This window comes from Arachis hypogaea, chromosome 8, assembly GCF_003086295.3.
Source record: "Arachis hypogaea cultivar Tifrunner chromosome 8, arahy.Tifrunner.gnm2.J5K5, whole genome shotgun sequence".
Taxonomy (NCBI): Eukaryota; Viridiplantae; Streptophyta; class Magnoliopsida; order Fabales; family Fabaceae; genus Arachis; species Arachis hypogaea.
In genome coordinates this window covers 43,147,863-43,160,694 of record NC_092043.1, presented here as the reverse complement: position 1 = coordinate 43,160,694, position 12,832 = coordinate 43,147,863, and the positions used below count along the sequence as shown (strand labels likewise).

Here is a 12,832-nt window from a genome sequence, read left to right as displayed (position 1 = left end):
AGCATGAGATACTGTAGCGATGTACTTGGTCACCATTAGATAGTTGGGTCTTGGCATATAAAGGGGTGTAAAATTCCAAAAATTAATGTAAAATATATTATTCATCCATTATAAAGGGATGTAATATCATTAACATCTCTGGTTGAGATTTGAATAGCTGAACTAAAGAGGGTGAATATATTTTCCTAGTCCTGTTTAACTAGTAAGAAAGAGATAAAATAATGTGCTGCAGAACCACAAATGTAACGTCTCTAACAAAGAAAAAGAAAACAAAGCCACTCCCCCCAAGTGCTTCTTCTACTTTTCTAACAAATTATACAGAATGAAAACCTCATTTTTTATTCTGAGAATATTTTATGAAAGCCTTTTATTTGTTTCTCATCAATGGAAGTCTTATTTCCTAGAATGTATCCTAATCGTTGGCCAAAAATAGCGTGCAGAAACAAAATTTCCTCATAATATAGGGTCCTCAGCTGCACTTGGCCAAATATGCATTCCATCCTTGAAGTCGGTAGTCGCGAGCCGTTTCAGCCGGATTACCTGACTTGATGATCCCACGGCCCACTATGATAATGTCACTACCCCTGTCATGGACAACCTGAAATTCCATATGGAGAATTTTTAATTGCAGTAAGCTCAAATATGCAGAAGTGAAAAGCACAAGATTGAATCAGAAAAAGAAATATTGCAGAGGCGTCTTCATCACAATATTAGAAGGAGCAAAATATGATATTAAAATCAACTCAGAACAAATAATACTTAAACGAAAATAAAGATGGTTTGAAACTCAAACAAACAAGTTTGAGCAAATAAACAAAAGAAAAAAGAAACCCAAGTTATGGCAGGATAAGGCTACGTTGTTTATTGTCTATGTTGTTGTATATGATATCTACCACTTTCCAAGGAAAGTAAACGAAGATTAAGTTTGCATTATCGCCCTTTATTTTCCATCGTAAAGGTAATAATTAGATATTAGCACTGGATATAAATAATTCTTTCAAGTTTGACCATTTATTATTGAAGGTTCAAATTGAAATCAATGATGTCTACTTACCAATACTATATATAAACAACACAGGTCAATTGAGTTCAATATAGTGTAGGTTGGAGGTACAATCCTAACTACTTGTAAGTGTGACAAAGATTCAGTATTCACCCTCCCCCTCCTTTCTTTCCTATTTATATTTATGGGTCTATTTGGTTTGTGAAGACGTTTTCTGTTTTCAAGATTTTGTAAAGAAAATAGTGAAAACGGAAAACGTGTTCACAAACAAGACAGGCACCAAGATGCAGAAACTCACAGAATATGGAGTGTTATATTGCTGCCCTAAAGCATCACCACCAGTCACCATTTGAACTCCAGGAGTTGCATGAATGAAAGAGGGATTTATTGGTGCCCCAGGCCATGATGCTGGATCAACTGATATGAAGCCAATAACAAAGTCGGAATGATCCTCAGCAATTTTAACTGCAAAAGTGGTATAATCTCCCTTAGCAAGGTTACCAGCTGAACTCATCTCGGCAAGCAGCAACAGACCCCTTCCGCGAGGCAAACCCTTATCATGGTTCAAGAGGCATGTTAGTCAAGCAATTTAGGTCCAGCTACATTCAAGATAATGTTACAACTAGTATTATAGACCTTTAATTTCAGTCCATCCACGATTCCAGGACCAGAGATGATGTGTGCATTTACTATATCAGCCCAATCCAGTATCCGAAAGATCCCTCTGTAGAAAGCAGAGCCGAAACATGTCAAACTAAAGAAGAAATGGATGAAAGGAAACTTGAAAGAATAAAAAATAGGTGGGTGCATAAAGTCTTACCCTTCATACTGCATTGTCACTGTGTTACCAATGTCAGCAAATTTCCGGTCCTCGAAGATTAAGAAGTTATGCTTTTCTGCAATCTTTGACAGCAAAAAGCATAGTTAGAGACTATTAGACCAGAAATGTAAAAGATTCTATTGAACATGATGCCTACAATCATGTAAGATGTCAATGACTTTAGTATCAATATATTCTAGAGCAAAAAAGTTAAAATGATGGTGCAAAAGTTTCTGCTATACTGAAGGGAAATATTAGCTTATGTAGTAGTACCATACCGTGCGAAGTTTAGAACCGAAATCAGGAGTAAAATCAGGTAATATATCCACATGAGTTTTCAGCAAGCATATCTCAGGCCCAACCTGATGGGAACAAAATAAATAAAGAAAAATGAAAACAGCCAAACAGGGTATCATATTTTATTTATCAACGGCAAACTTCTCACTATAACATGATTAATCATAATAATACAAAGACCGAACACTAGTGTTGTATATAAGAGATGAAATTAATTGTCATGGACTAATTAAATTTTTTTTTTCTTTTAAAAAAAAGGAATCTGAAAGCTAATGACCTAAGCAAATGAAACCTTCCATAATGTAAAAATTGGTGGGGTGGCTTTTGTAGATGAAAGAAGTTTTCACCTTTTCAGCAATTTCAAGCAATTCAGCTGCACTTCCAACATCAGCAGCCAAACACAGATTACTCTCTTTCTCAGCCATTATCTCGAACAACCTCTTTCCTGTTGGATTTTTCGACAACTTAGCCCTCTCCAAAAATGACAACTTCTTTAGCTTAGCTTTAGTTGTCAAAGCAGCAACATTCTGATTCTCCTCTAAGAACCTCATAACAATCCTTACCATTTCTTTGTCAAGCTTCCCCTTTTCGCTCAAAATCTTCACCATTTCTGTCAATTTAATAATTGAATGCAGCTTGATTCCATTGCTTTCCAAATTCTCTCTCCCACCTTGCTCTCTATCAATCAATACAACAGCATCACTGACCTTCAACCCTGCAGCACGCAGTGGCACAGCAGTTTCCAAAACCGAAGTGCCACTAGTAACTAAATCCTCAACTATCAAGCAACTATGGCCGGGTGTAAAATCACCTTCGATGGCTTTAGAAGTTCCATAGTCTTTGATTTCCTTGCGGCGCATGACCATAGGGATATTTTGAGTTACTGATACACAAGTGGCAATAGGCAGAGCAGTGTAAGGAACACCACAGACAAAGTCAAATGAAGTAGAAGAGACTGAGGAAACCAAGGTCTGAGAAATTTGCCGGAGGACAGAAGGGTAAGATATAACAAGACGGAGATCTATGTAGATTGGTGACGAGATGCCAGATTTGAGTTTGAAGTTGCCAAATTTTACAGCTGAGATTTCATGGAGTCGAAGAACCAAAGACTCCATTAATAGCAGGGTTGACAATAATATTCCCTAACAGATAATGTACCTTTTAGCCCGTTCTTCAACAATCGTGTAAGACCCTAGGGAGAACCTGTGACAAAGTAAGCAACATAATCAATTGAAATGGAAGTTATAGAGATAAGGATGACAAAAACTGGCACAAAAAGTATCGCAATATTCTTGCCTCGTGACGAGTTAGAAATGGATAGATATAATTTCTTATATAAAATAAACAAAGGCTTTCAAAAGTTATCACAATTAGATGACCTAACATGGCGGATGTAAGATTTAGTTGTTATTGAACATAGTGGACACAAATAAATTTACAAATTGCTAAATAGAATGTCCAAACCATATTTAAGAAGACAAAACAAAGCCAAGATTTGCAGCCCTATGCAATTTATGAAAGGTGCTTTGAAGGATTTTCAACTCAGAAACATAAACTACCTTTTTTGGTACAATGGTAAACAACCTTTATATTACAGTGAAAGAAAAGGGCATAAAAGAACTAACAAATATAACAGAAATTAAAGTGACAAAATCAGCACCCAAATTACATAGATTCAAACAATCGATGCAGTTCCAATAATATTTAAGAAAAAAAAATTGGCTGTTTCATCATCAGAAACAAATTTCAGCCACAATGAAGCAATCCAGAAAACCTATGAAAATGAAATAAAAAGTATTAATCAATACTGAAAAAAAAATCACAATAAATGACATGCAGAATAATCACGAGGTTTGACTAGTGAAACAAGTTCTCTTCTTTTCTTTTTTCTTTTTGGATAAAAACTACAATAAAATTAGCTCATAAACAAAACATAACCCAATGCTGTAACTCATATTATATATGTAAATCATTCAAGACTATCTGAAGCAAATTGAAAATTAAAGGGATTACACAAAGAAAGAAAACGAATATTAGAGGTAAAAAAAAAACCCTTAGTCAAGAGCTTCAGCTAGAAAGAGAGAGAAGAGAAGAGAGATGCCTGTGACTGAGGGTTTCTAGATGCTCTGTGTTGAGTTGGTGAGCGGTGTCCCCAGAATTGAGACAGAGGCGGGTTCACAACTGAAACACGAGAATACCCATTCCGGTATTTTAAAAAAAGAGTAAATATCCATTTTCAATTTTTTTTTAACGGAAGGAAAAACTTTTCCGGTAGTCAAACGACGGCTCATTTTTTTTATTATTAGTTAAGATTTGGTGTAATGCTTCATTATTGGATGTGGTGGTATTTTTCATATTTCTAGGGCTTACAATTCGCAGGCAGCGAATTGCTTTAACCAAATATTTTTTAAAAAATAAAAGAAGACAATAGAAGGGAGGCATATTGCTTTTTTGAAAATTTTAAAAAGCATTACAAGGGACGGATTGTATAAATTTAATATTAAACACACAATATAATGGGGGCGGATTGTATTATTTTAATATTAAAAATATAATACAAGAGGGCGTATTGACAATACAAGAACGGCGTATTACCAGAACGCATGGGGCAGAATGACATTACGCAGAGGGCGTATTGTTTTTTTTATTAAAAAAATATACCTCGAGTATTATAAAAAGAAGAACGAATTTGTTGAGTGTGAGTGTGGTTTATTTCGTTGAGAGAGTAAGAGAAGAAAAATGGAGGAAAGTGTTAGTTTGAAAATATATTATAATGGTCAAATTTTTTCATAAATATCTGAAGGTGTGAGTTTTGTATGTGAAAATCCATATGATCTTGTTAGTCATTTTCGAATAACATACGAGGAATTTAAGCGTATACTTTGTCAGTGTGTTGATAATCAAATATTAAAGAGAATCACAAATATTTTTTATAGACAACCTGTGTTAGTATTTGGGGGTTTTATTCAATTTCAAATAATGTATGTGGTTGACGATGCAAGTATGCAAGGGATGTTTTCGATCTACCAACAAACACGGGCACAAGTGTCAGTTATCGAGTTATATGTTGAGTTCGAAGAATTAGTTGAGGTTAATTTACCCGAACCTAACATCGACTGGACGGTTTATAACACTGAAAGTGAAGAGGAATTCGAGGGCACTTATCATATTGTTGGTCGAGTTGAAGATGTCGACGAAGATGATATCATAGTTGAGCCTGACGTTGCAGATGTGACAAATACACTAACGAGCCCTAACATCTATCTAGAGAGCCTTCTTTTATGCATGCTTTGAATCTAGATGCTATGAATGCACCAGAATTTCCTGAGTTTGTCAATGCAGGTAAGTAGTTTTCTATTTTTCACAAATTTAGTACATTTTTTTACTGCTTTTTTTTATTGTGGAAGGGGTATATCTACTTGCGCTCCTACGTATTGGGTCAATCCTCAAGTTATACCCCTTACTTTGTACATCGGTAGTGTGAAAACTTCTCGCACCTTCCACCCCATCTATATCTTCCGCCGTAGCTGCATGACATGAACAACCACAAGAATAAATACACTAATCAAGTATTAGGATTCATTAACAATAATAAATAGACTAATATTAAATACACTAATATTAACTACACTATTACCATCGCTGTCATCTTCATTGTCGTCCTCACTATCATTATCAACCGCAGTCATTGGTGCTTGCACCTGAGGAAAATTAATAGCATTACTATGACCGATCCCTCTAGCGACACTTTGGATCGAGCCAACAGACCTTCTAGACCCCGAGCATGGAGATGGACTGCGACGTCTTAGTCTCGAATCCACAGATGACCGACCAGGCACAATTTGAGGCGATTGCTGACTATGCTGTGGTGCCTGCTCGTTAACTGTAGGAGGTTGAGGCTGGGATTGCTGCACTTGTAACTGAGGGTCAAAGAACAAGTCATTTACCCATTGAGATGTCTCTGTTTCAGCCACCCACTGATATAGCTGGCGGTTTGATGATTGTGTAGCTGTGTCTACATGCTGTGACATAAAAGGTCAATAATATCCCTGGTAGGGAGGCATGTGTAGTGAGTGTGAGTCAGGGAACAACTGACTGAAGAACGATGGTCCAGGCTCAGAGTTTGGCTGTGTGTACGGGTAATGGTATGGAAAGGAAGTTGGTAGCTGGTATGGGTGTATGATCGGCTGTGGCTATGGCTGTGGCTGTGGAACATAACCAGTCAATCGTAGGTGAGCCCCATATGCTTCTGTATACCATTGCATATACCGATCGGATGTTGATGGTGTAGTGCAGGATCACCAACCAAAACAGAACTCAAACGGTTTGTCCAGCTCATAATGTATCCAGAATGCTCAACTCTCCAATCTTTGTTCTTTGGTCCAGTAAGAACCACGTTGTGAGATTCTGCAAGACGAGTAGCTTCTCCAGGAACTTCCTGTGCCAGACCGAATTACCTCATCACCCGGTCTGATGCATGCCACTCAATGCATTCAAACGATATTAGTGGCACAACTGCACTCCACATCAATCGATGCTGCAAAATGTCATTTGGAACTACAATATTTTCTATATGTTCAGGACTGTACGGGTTCTACACAAACTGCAAAAACATTCCAAAACGACTGCATAAATACAAACACAAATATAATGCCAATATTAATAACAACAATGTTAAATACAACAAAAAAACTAACCCGATCTGCGGGAATATCATCTAGTAAACGCCTGATGTGAGAAATGGTCCACTTTTGGTATCCGTGAAACTGCGAGCGCCAAAATATCCAGCTGAAATAAAATAAATATCTAACACTCAGTACCAATATATGTTATATAATATACCTAAACAATACATAAGCGATAATATGTTAACATATAAAATAATTTTACCTGCACGCAAGCGGAAAACTAGGAAATAATCTCACCGGTGCTAGGAACGGTAACCGTTCCCAAGCCCATATACAAAGCAGTGCCAATGGGCCATCCACCTCCTTGCAATCATAACGTGATGCCCGACATAATGCCCTATACAAATGTGCCCGGCAAGCGGATCCCCAGCTAAAGCCTCTAATGTCAGAAAAATTTCGGAGTAAAGGCAAGAACTTCCAGTGGATTGTCATTCCTGACTTGTCGCAAAATAAATTTGTGCCAAACAACAATAATAAATGTATCTTGACGTACATTTGTCTACCAAGTACAGTGTCCAACTGCATGCGCCGCTTTAGGGTGCGGAGCCATGCAAGCTTGACATCGCTTCCTTTATGATCAGCGGCAGTAGGTACAGTACCAAATTGTGTCATGAATTCATTTTTGAGGTCATTAGTGCTGCTATCTGTAAATCCTGACACCGGCATACCATCTATCAGGAGTCCAAATATCATTGCAACATCCTCTAAGGTTATCATGCATTCACCGTGTGGAAGATGAAACGTATGAGTCTCTGGATGTCATCGCTCGATTAAGGCATTTATAAGTGCATTGTGCAAAACAAGTCTCCCAATTTGAGATATGTGATAGAATCCACTATCTCGTAACTCGATCTCAACTCGGGGATCATATGAATCTTGGTTCAGATGTCTTGATTCTAAATTTCTTGAACTCTGAAACAAATAAAAATTATAATTAACAATAAAAACAAAAAAATAAACAAACATAAATAATAATAATAATAATAATAACAATATTAACAATAATACTAAGTACAATAATAACAACAACAATATTAACAAATATACAAACATAAAAATATTTACATATGGTGGACGTTCAAGGTATTCAACAATGTGATCTTCAGAACGCGTAATGTCACGAACCATCTTCTATTTGTATTATTTCTGAAACAAAAAAACTATTACATTATTTAAACTATATCTAACATATATCCAATATTTCTTTAATATTAAATAAATAAATAAAGCATATTTAAATAATTTTATATATAATATTTTCAATTCTGTTTGAAATAAACAACATATCCCACTTTAATATTTATTCAACATAAATTTAATAATACATTAAATAAAATATATTCTGAACATAGCATGAAATCTTATATTTTATATTTTTGTAAATAATATATGTAAATAATATATATTAATATATTATATTAAATATGATTAACTTATTATAAAATATATAAAATATATATTTAAACTTTAACATATCTATGTTCGAATGTATGTATTGTAGTATATATTTAAGTATTTAAATTTTTCTATAAAAATATATAATATATAAAGAATGTAAGTATCTTAATAATATATTAAGTACTGTTTATAAGTTAAAAATATATTTTAGTACTATCTTAATCTAACTAAAATTGTGATCTTAACTAATACTAGATTCAACACTATTATTACTAACAACGAATTAATGAACCCAAACTAATTTCTAAAAACTAATCTAATTTATTTTTTATTTACACTAATTAAAATAATTAAACTTACTAAAAACCTTATTACTAAAAAATGTACTTACTTCGTGGTGTTGACGGAGATATAGTTGAAATTAATAAATCTGAAGAAGAAGTTCTAGTATGGGGGAAGGGATTGTTTTAAGTTATAGAAGAAAGAAGAAAGAATTGTTAAGTCACTTTGAGGGGCTGAGTGTGGTGTTCAGGAGAGAGAATGAGATTTGAAAGCGAAAGGAAGAGGATGATGAGAGACCAAGAGAGATGATGAGATTCACAGGTTGAGGGGGGCCATAAACATGTGTCATACATGCAATCAATACAAGGAGGGTGGATTGTTGGTGCATTACAAAAGAGGCGTATTGCAGATCCGTCAGGACGGCGCCCCAGTCTCCTGTAAAACTCCGTTTTCTTCCATTTTAACGCAAAATATCATCTCTTCTCCAATTATAAAATAAAAAATCCGTCAAAGGACACCCGGATTAAAAGAAGTACAAGATTTATATTAAAAAAAATTCTCTACAAAGAATTATAAATTGGTAAGAGACATAATATTTGATTACAAAATCTTAATAATTAGAAATATAAATAATTCTGACTCTCTTTTATTTCTAAATTTGAAGTATTCAAATTCTGATCAAATGGGTTTTACTATTTTAAAAGGAAAAACTACTAAAATACCCATAAAGTTTACGAATACTGACAAAAGTACCCATAAACTAAGGAAATTAGCGCTGTATCCATGAAAGATGGATTCCGTATGACAAAAGTATCAAAATCCTAAATTTTTGTTGATTTTTTAATAAAATTTCTAAACTACCCTACACTCAACCTCAACTCACTTTTTCAACCTTTCATAACCCAATCTGCACCAACCCTTGCCATAGAGTCCGAAACTACTCCTACAACAAACCAGACCGAAATTAATGGTAGTGATGGTGGTGGTGGAGGATCGGACCTCAACCGATTCACTCGTAAGTTTACAATCCACAGTGGCACCTCCCTTTCTTCTTTGATTTCTCTTTACCGAACCCTCTTCCTGCATGCAAGAGCACCACGACCCCTCTCTCTTCTCAGGCATGCGACGATGGTATTCTCCTCTGTTGGGTCAGGCGCGCCACGATGACGTTCTCCTCGGCTGCAACAGGTGCGCCACGGCGATATTCTCCTCAAGTTGGGTCACAGGCGCACGATGAAGGTGTTGTAGTCACCTTAAGAGTGAAAGGGAGAAGGCTCTGGGTTTTTGAGAGAGGGATAAGTGAGGAGAGAGGAAGAAGTGAGAAGAGAGGGAGTGACGGTTGAATGGGATAAGAGTGGGGTAGTTTGAAATTTTTTTAAAAAATCAATAAAAATTTAGGATTTGAATACTTTTGTCATACGGAATCCATCTTTCATGGGTACAGCGTTAATTTCTATAGTTTATGGATACTTTTGTCAACATTCATAAACTTCATGGGTACTTTTGGTAGTTTTTCCATTTTAAAATTTGAAGTATTAATTTTTTTTATAAATGTTAAAAAATTTATTGTTTATATTTATTTTATAATTTTTATCTAAAATTTGTTTGAACTAAGAATTTTTTTAAATTTATTGTTTCAATTTCAGCATATTTTATTTTGAAATTGATATTGGACTATTATAAGATAATATAAAATAGTTAAAATAAGGATAAAGTATTAAATTAGTCCCTTACATTTGGACCTAATCTTGTTTTAGTTCCTAAAGTTTAAAATTCTATTTAAATTTAAAAAAGTTTTATTCAGTTTCAATGTAGTCTATCCTACTATGAGTTCAATATCAAATAATTAACAAATATCTTACGTGACAGCAGTGTAAGAATAAAGTCGAAAATTTAGAGAAGATGTACAAGCTCAAGAGGTACAAAACTAGCCGCGAATGCATCTCCACGAGCCGCTAGCCTTGATTCAAGCACATGCAAAACATTGTTGGAAACTCACTTTCTGCAAAGAAGTTTGCCAGCAACAACGAGGACAAGGCTATCATCACCTCCACCGTGGAAACTTTCCTCGACAACCAAAGAGGTTGGTGATGAGTTTTTCAGATTTGAAAATTGAGTTTCGTTAATTATTTAACTTTGACACGGCAGCACTACATTAAAATTAAATAAAACTTTTTTGGATTCAAATAGGATATTTTATACCTTATGGATTAAAATAGGATTAGGCCCAAATGTAATAGACTAATTTAATACTTTACTTTTAAAATAACTGTAAAAAACAAGAATATACTTTTAGTATTAAGACTAATAAAATATTTTTAAGATTAAAATTATTTAATTGGAATTAAAAAAATGATTTAATTTTATAACAACTAAGATACATTTTAATTCATTTTAAATGGATAAAAATATTATTTTAGGATTAGACTTGTTTGATTGTTTTAATAAAATTAGAAACTTGGATTTGATTTTAAAAAAATAAGATTATCCCTTTGAAGATTAATGTTAAAATTCTAAAATATTCATTTAAAAATAAATAAAAAATTAAAAACAAAATGACCCTTTTAGAATTAATAGTGTTTTGGTTGTACTTATTTTCTTTTAGATATATGAACTATGAATTTGATAAGCAATGAATTATGTCATTGATTATAACATTTTTTATATATAATATTATTTTTGAAAAAGGAGTATATTTAGTTTGAAATTATAAAAAATTAGCAACATAATAAAAAATAATATTAACAATGTCCTGAAATTTCAAAATAATACTTTAAAAAATTGTGGTGGATTACACCTGTTGTCAAATATAACATGAAAAACTGTAAATAAAAATAGTAATTTAGCGATAGTTCGCTAAATATAATAAGAAAAATCAGATTAGCGCTAACTTGGTGCTTTTAATAAAACTGTCGCAAATTATTTAGTGATATTTTTACCAACAATTGTCTAAAAATCTTGTTAAGTATACCAGCAATGCTCAAATTAGCAACAGTTTTTTTATAACTATTGCGAGCATTTTAACAATCATTAAACCTATTGCAGTAGTGTGAAAAAAATGTCAAAAAATGTTGTTTTATTAAAGTGAGTAGTGATCTCTAATCTTGATGAAATCTAGGGTAAAATACTATTTGATGTCTAAGATTTGAGTCAAATTTTAATTTGGTTCTTAACATTTTAAATATTCTATTTCTGTTCTAAAAAGTTTCAAACAGATTTAATATTGTCTAATAATTAAATTTAACATGAACAATTAACAAAATAACTTATATAGACATTAACAATATTATTGTTAAGTCATATCTTTTTCCATGTATTAGAAAAAGATAACCAAAACTTTCTGTAACACTTCTCCTTATTGATCTCCCTATTATAAAAAAGATCTCAAATTCTATAAATCAATCGTCAACGTTCCATAATTAAAGGAAAAATTTTTATGTTAATGATCATTAATGTATTGATTTTACTTATGTACCAAAATTAAACGTTATTGACTCTTTAATATACTAATTATTTGTGTCAAATTTTATTTTCACTTACAATACATGTGAAAATGACTAAGCTGTTCTGTTTTATTTTTAATTTGCTATCGATGTCAACAAAAATCATATAATTTTGATTTTTAAAATTTTAACCTACAAAAATATAATTGAATGTGTATATTGATATAATTTTGTAGTCTGATTTATTTTTTTAGTGGCTAGTAGTCTGATTTATTTGCGTAAACAATGAAATTTTTTATTTAAAGAAAAAAAAGCCACTATGGCGTTCATGACAATTTTTTTAGAAAAAGTATAAGAAAATAACGATAATACTAAACAATGTAAATAATAAAACAAAAAAATTAAAATTAAAATTATAAATTAAATTATTAATTAATTATTTTTAATTTCAGATTTTGAATTTTAAAAATAAGGATTTGTAATTAAACCAAATCACAATTGGCATACTTACTCCTAATATCACGCTAACTTCTTATTTTCCGTTTACGATTTCCGGTCTGCAGAGTTATTCCGGCGCCGTTGCACTTTTCCGCTGTCCGTTCCGACGCCGCCCATCCTCCCGTCGATGTTGCCGAGCCTCCCGCCTACGCTGCCTAGCCTCTCCTCGTCCTGTTTGCGCTCCGTTGTGATGTGAGATTGCGCCGCAGCGTCCCCCTGCATCCTCCTTCCCACTGCCCACCCGTCGCCGACCGTGCAAGCCCCATCGCAGCCTCATTGTGCACGGTAGTGTCGTCGACGTCCAGCGCCATACGTTGCTACATTTTCATACGTGCATAACCGTCACATGCACGTAAATGTAGTCCAACTTGGATGAACCGCTTTGTGATACCCCATCATCATT

The 12,832-nt window shown here is 33.6% G+C and overlaps 1 protein-coding gene across 3 annotated transcripts; it reads right to left on the bottom strand.

Moving 5' to 3' along the window:
- Nucleotides 1–73: 73 nt before the first annotated feature.
- Nucleotides 74–4,488, bottom strand: LOC112707599 (uridine 5'-monophosphate synthase). 3 transcript variants are annotated; one of them, XM_072201348.1, is made up of 8 exons: nt 4,222–4,448; nt 3,790–3,894; nt 2,468–3,323; nt 2,102–2,185; nt 1,824–1,906; nt 1,640–1,727; nt 1,302–1,556; nt 74–598 (listed from the first exon to the last, which is right to left on the bottom strand). In XM_072201348.1, the coding sequence occupies exons 3-8, from the start codon at nt 3,233–3,235 to the stop codon at nt 470–472; spliced, it is 1,407 nt and encodes a 468-aa protein (XP_072057449.1). In that variant the 5' UTR covers nt 3,236–3,323; nt 3,790–3,894; nt 4,222–4,448; the 3' UTR covers nt 74–469. The 3 variants fall into 3 exon arrangements, with proteins under 3 accessions (XP_072057449.1, XP_025615184.1, XP_025615185.1); XM_025759399.3 differs by lacking the exon at nt 3,790–3,894 and having other exon boundaries at nt 4,222–4,488; XM_025759400.3 differs by lacking the exon at nt 3,790–3,894 and having other exon boundaries at nt 4,173–4,267.
- Nucleotides 4,489–12,832: the final 8,344 nt, after the last annotated feature.

Excerpts from the sequence above, each read along its gene's own strand:
- LOC112707599 (XM_025759399.3), bottom strand. The coding sequence starts at position 3,235 with ATGGAGTCTTTGGTTCTTCGACTCCATGAAATCTCAGCTGTAAAATTT. Across the intron at positions 1,728-1,823 it reads GTGACAATGCAGTATGAAGG|AGGGATCTTTCGGATACTGG; the intron begins GTAAGACTTTAT and ends TGCTTTCTACAG. Across the intron at positions 599-1,301 it reads AATATAACACTCCATATTCT|GTTGTCCATGACAGGGGTAG; the intron begins GTGAGTTTCTGC and ends ATGGAATTTCAG.